The 4,380-nt window shown below is 49.8% G+C and overlaps 1 protein-coding gene across 3 annotated transcripts; it reads right to left on the bottom strand.

Moving 5' to 3' along the window:
* Positions 1–1,313: 1,313 nt before the first annotated feature.
* On the bottom strand, positions 1,314–3,046 carry LOC105499778 (brain expressed X-linked 3). Of its 3 annotated transcripts, XM_011772576.2 has the most exons (3): positions 2,762–3,046; positions 2,281–2,359; positions 1,314–1,924 (listed from the first exon to the last, which is right to left on the bottom strand). In XM_011772576.2, the coding sequence occupies exon 3, from the start codon at positions 1,895–1,897 to the stop codon at positions 1,562–1,564; it is 336 nt and encodes a 111-aa protein (XP_011770878.1). In that variant the 5' UTR covers positions 1,898–1,924; positions 2,281–2,359; positions 2,762–3,046; the 3' UTR covers positions 1,314–1,561. The 3 variants fall into 3 exon arrangements, with proteins under 3 accessions (XP_011770878.1, XP_011770880.1, XP_011770879.1); XM_011772578.2 differs by lacking the exon at positions 2,762–3,046 and having other exon boundaries at positions 1,314–1,879; positions 2,281–2,365; XM_011772577.2 differs by lacking the exon at positions 2,762–3,046 and having other exon boundaries at positions 1,314–1,921.
* Positions 3,047–4,380: the final 1,334 nt, after the last annotated feature.

Below are 4,380 nucleotides of genomic sequence, written 5' to 3' on the forward strand. Positions count from 1 at the left end.
ACAGGTCTGGGTAAGTCTGTTAAACTGGGTGGGCAGGCCTGCCAAAAGCCTCCTTTGAGAAAATCCATGTCAAGGATAGAAACACAGGCACAAATAAAGCCTTCAGCCTGTTTGTATTGTGGAGGTTTGCAGTAATGCAATTCAGGGCACACTTAGATGCATTTCCTGAGCTAGTTACCAGTGCACTCTTGTCTGAGTTATTTGAAGGAGTTATGAAAGAAAACCAGAAAGGGCTATTTTTCTAAGAACCAATGTAACCCCAAGAACCACAAGAGTTGTACTCACCGGGATAAACATAACTCAAGTTATAAAGACATTCTCCACAATTCTATAGAGGTCAAATGGGGATTTGGCTCACGAGATACTCCAGAGAAATCAGTGGGGCTTTGTTACCTTGAAGACCCTAGCACCTCATCAACAGCAACAGAAACAGGATCCAGCAGAAAGGAAAGTGTGGCCAATTAAGAATTTATTATTAATAAGTAATCAGGGGAGCAGGAGGATTGCAAATAACAAGAATGACATGGGGGAACCCACCTATTTTCACTGTCTGGACTTGGAAACATGAGTGATAATTCCTCCAGTCCTCCCTAAGTACCTGATGGGGGTCCCGGTCCTGTTAAATGTTGGGGAGTTGGGAACAGAAGTCAGCCCAACACAGTTCCACATTTCATCAGTTCCACTCAGCAGCCCTGTAAGACAAGCATTGTTCCCCATTTCACAGAGCAGAAAACGGGCTCTTTAAAGGAATGTATCTGTAATAAAGGGAAGGTTTATTATTTCAGTTAAGACTGAAGGATACTTAGTTTACTCTTCAAATTTGTTGAGTCAGTATTGTTATGTATCTGCACTACATTCATAATCTCATTGAAAAATAATTTTCATTGCTTCTCAAACTCCAGAAAATAAAAGGAAAAAATGTCACATATCATTTTTTTTTTTGACTGAGTCATGCTCTGTCGCCCAGGCTGGAGTGCAGCGGCGTGATCTCGGCTCACTGCAACCTCTGCCTTCTGGGTTCAAGCCATTCTCCTGCCTCGGCCTCCCGAGTAGCTGGGACTACAGGCGTGTGCCACCATGACCGGCTAATTTTTTGTATTTTTTTTTTTCAGTAGAGACAGGGTTTCTCCGTGTTAGCCAGGATGGTCTCGATCTGCTGACCTCGTGATCCGCCTACCTCAGCCTCCCAAAGTGCTGGGATTAGTTATCACACAGAAATGTGCCCCAATTAACACTCTAGTGTATTTAATCTCAGTTTTTTTTAGTTCATCTGTTATATGTAAGTATACATTTTTAATGAGACAATAAATGTATAGATTGCTTTTTAAATTGCTTTATTAGCTTTAAATTTTTCCATGCAAATGGGTGAAACTACTGCTGACAGAAACTTAGACTGAGTGCAAAGGCAATTTCCAAATAGAAGCTGGCAACACAAGACCCACTTGACACATGGAAATAACAGGGTTCACAGCAAACGGATCAGTAAAGGCATATTAGGAAAATGCAAGGAAAAAGAAAACAGCGGGAATCACAGTATTAATCTCATGATAAATGGCAGGAGTCAAGGCATAAGGCAAAATTCATCATGATGGTCATGGTGATTAGAGAGCTCCCCCATAAGGATACGCAGACAATTCCTCAACTGCAGCTCCCTAAGTTTTCTCCTGATTTCTCTCATCTCCTCCATGAATATTTCCATATCATCTCCATCTCCACCCATCCCATCATTGATCTGCCTATTGGGTATGGCCCATCGAAAATTAGGGGCAAGTCGGCGCGCCTGTCCCCGTCGATTTCCTGCAGGCTGGTGGCCTTCACCTCCTCCCAAAGGGCGGTCTTCCTCTCCATTCTGCATAGGCTGCTCCATCTCTTCGTTTTCCTGGTGAATATTTGCCATGATGAGATTTTTTTTCTGGTTGTTCTTCTTTGAACACAAGTAAGACAAAGGCAAGGAGAGAGACTGAATGCTTGGTGCACTGACCAGCAGGATTCAGAACCCTGATATCAAAGGATTTTTTCATTTCATTTTTTCCCAAGTTGGAAGTTCCGTGCGTCCTCTAGGGGGCCTCCAATTAGAGCCCCTCCCTCCAGCTTTCTCCCCTTACCTCCCTTCCCCCAAACCCACCATTTTTCCTTTCCCAGGATTCTTTCCCAGAGCTTCGCAGGCACCAAAATGGAGGACCGGTATAGGAGTGGGGGATGGGGTGGAGGGGGTTGGGGTCTCAGACTGGGCTTTCCTCACGTTCCGACCCCCGCCCCACCACCGTCCCTCGAACCGACCTGGGCCTATCCTTGCAGTTTCCTCCTCCTCCGGATTCTCGCTGCTAGGTGCGCCGCGGGGACACTTAGCCTCGCAGACCTGCAGTCGGGCCGGGGTGGGGGGAGTGGGGGCTGCTGCAGCGGCACGCTAGTGAGGCCAGCGCCGCCGGCCCTTTCCCTGCCCTGGGCCCGGGCTCCCCTCGCGCCAGCGCCCCGCGTCTCCCACCCCCCGCTCCCACCCCACCCTCGGCCGCCCCGCCCCCCGCGGTGTTCCCCGTTTTCCTGCAGGGACTCGGGGGTGGTTTTCCATCGCTTTTGGTGGCTCTGCCGCCCCTGGAAACCCAGCCGCTCCTGCTTCCCCACCCTTGGGGGCCTCTATGTTCCCAAGCATGTTGGAGTGTGGAGAAAACTGGCGGGGACCCCTGCGCTGTTCTGCGCCCGTTGCCGGGGTCGGTCAGCCGCTGCTGGCATGGCCGGGGCGCGCGGGCCCCGGGGCCCTTACCTGCTCCGCTTTTTCCCGGGCCGGATGCCAGCCCGCCGAGCTCAGGGCAGCGGGGAGCTGGTAGACAGACGCGAGTGACGACTGCACCGAAGGCTGCGTCGCTCTGCAGCTCTGGGTCACGTGAGGGCCGCGCGTCACCACCGAGCTCGCCCCCCAACTTGGGCGGCCAGTGCAGCAGGATCCCCCCTTCCCCCCCACCGCCATATGCACGCGCAAAAAACAGCCTCCCTACTCCCGTCTGCGTGAAGTGCCCCAGAGCGCACAGCCCTGTCACTCTTCTCGGTCCTCTCCAATCTGAGGGCCCACAAGTGGCATCACTGCTCTGCGGTTGGAGTTTGCCCTCCTCTGGTTACCAGGGAGGGTCTGCATCATCCACCACCGCCCCCTCTCACTTCAGGCCTTGGTTTTGGCTTTTTCTGCTTTCTCTCCTCTTCTACCTGGCAACATGCTTTGCGCTGCACTCCCACTCCTGCCCCTTGCGTGTGCACAGCCATCAATGCCCACGTAGCCCCTGAAGTCCTACCATTCTAGAAAATTTAGAGTGATGGCTAAGGTGGTGAGGCAGGAGGGCACTTGTCAGAAAGAGGGGCAAGGAAGTGGAGTGGGCTGTATATATTTCTTTTTATTTCCTTAAAAAATCTGCATGCTTCCGAAAATTATAAATTATAAGTTTTTAATTTTGAAAGAAATGCTGGCCAGGTGCGGTGGCGTACCTGTAATCCCAGCACTTTGGGAGGCCGAGGCGGGCGGATCACTTGAGGCCAGTAGTGCGAGACCAGCCTGGCCAACATGGTGAGACCCCGTCTCTACTGAAAATACAAAAATTAGCTGGGTGTGGTGGTGGGCGCCTGTAATCCCAGCTACTCGGGAGGCTGAGGCAGGAGAATCGCTTGAACCCGAGAGGCGGAGGTTGCAGTGAGCCGGGATCACACCACTCTAGCCTGGGCAACAGTGCGAGAACCTGTCAAAAAAAAAACGAAAAGAAAAAAAAAAAAGGAAATGCTTTATCCTGCAGAATGAAATCTCTGTCATTGTTTATGTTGACTTGTGCCACACGAAATATTTTCTCTGGGCTCCACACAACATCAAACCATTACTTTTGATACATACTAGCTCGTTTAAAATTTTATTTTTGGCCGGGCGTGGTGGCTCACGCTTGTAATCCAGCACTTTGGGAGGCCAAGGCGGGCGGATCACGAGGTGAGGAGATGGAGACCATCCTGGCTAACATGGTGAAACCCCATCTCTACTAAAAATACAAAAAAAATAGCCGGGCATGGTGGCGTGTGCCTGTAGTCCCAGCTACTCGGGAGGCTGAGGCAGGAGAATCGCTTGATCCCGGGAGGCGGTGGTTGCAGTGAGCCGGGATCGCACTACTGCACTTTAGCCTGGGCCGCAGAGCGAGACTCTGTCTCAAAAAATAAATAAATAAATAAATAAATAAATAAATAAATAAATAAATAATAAAAATAAAAAATTATAAAAAGGCGGCACTCTTTCTGAACACAGTTAGTGTTTTCAAAATGATCTGTAAAGTAAATCTTCAGGGAGCAGTCCGGTCGTCAGATCTTCACCATTTTATGTAACTTTGATGTTTTTGATACCACAGTCATCAGAGA

Source organism: Macaca nemestrina, chromosome X, assembly GCF_043159975.1.
Source record: "Macaca nemestrina isolate mMacNem1 chromosome X, mMacNem.hap1, whole genome shotgun sequence".
NCBI lineage: Eukaryota > Metazoa > Chordata > Mammalia > Primates > Cercopithecidae > Macaca > Macaca nemestrina.

What these genes read in the sequence shown, in the direction of transcription:
- LOC105499778 (XM_011772576.2), bottom strand. Translation starts at nt 1,897, where the DNA reads ATGGCAAATATTCACCAGGAAAACGAAGAGATGGAGCAGCCTATGCAG.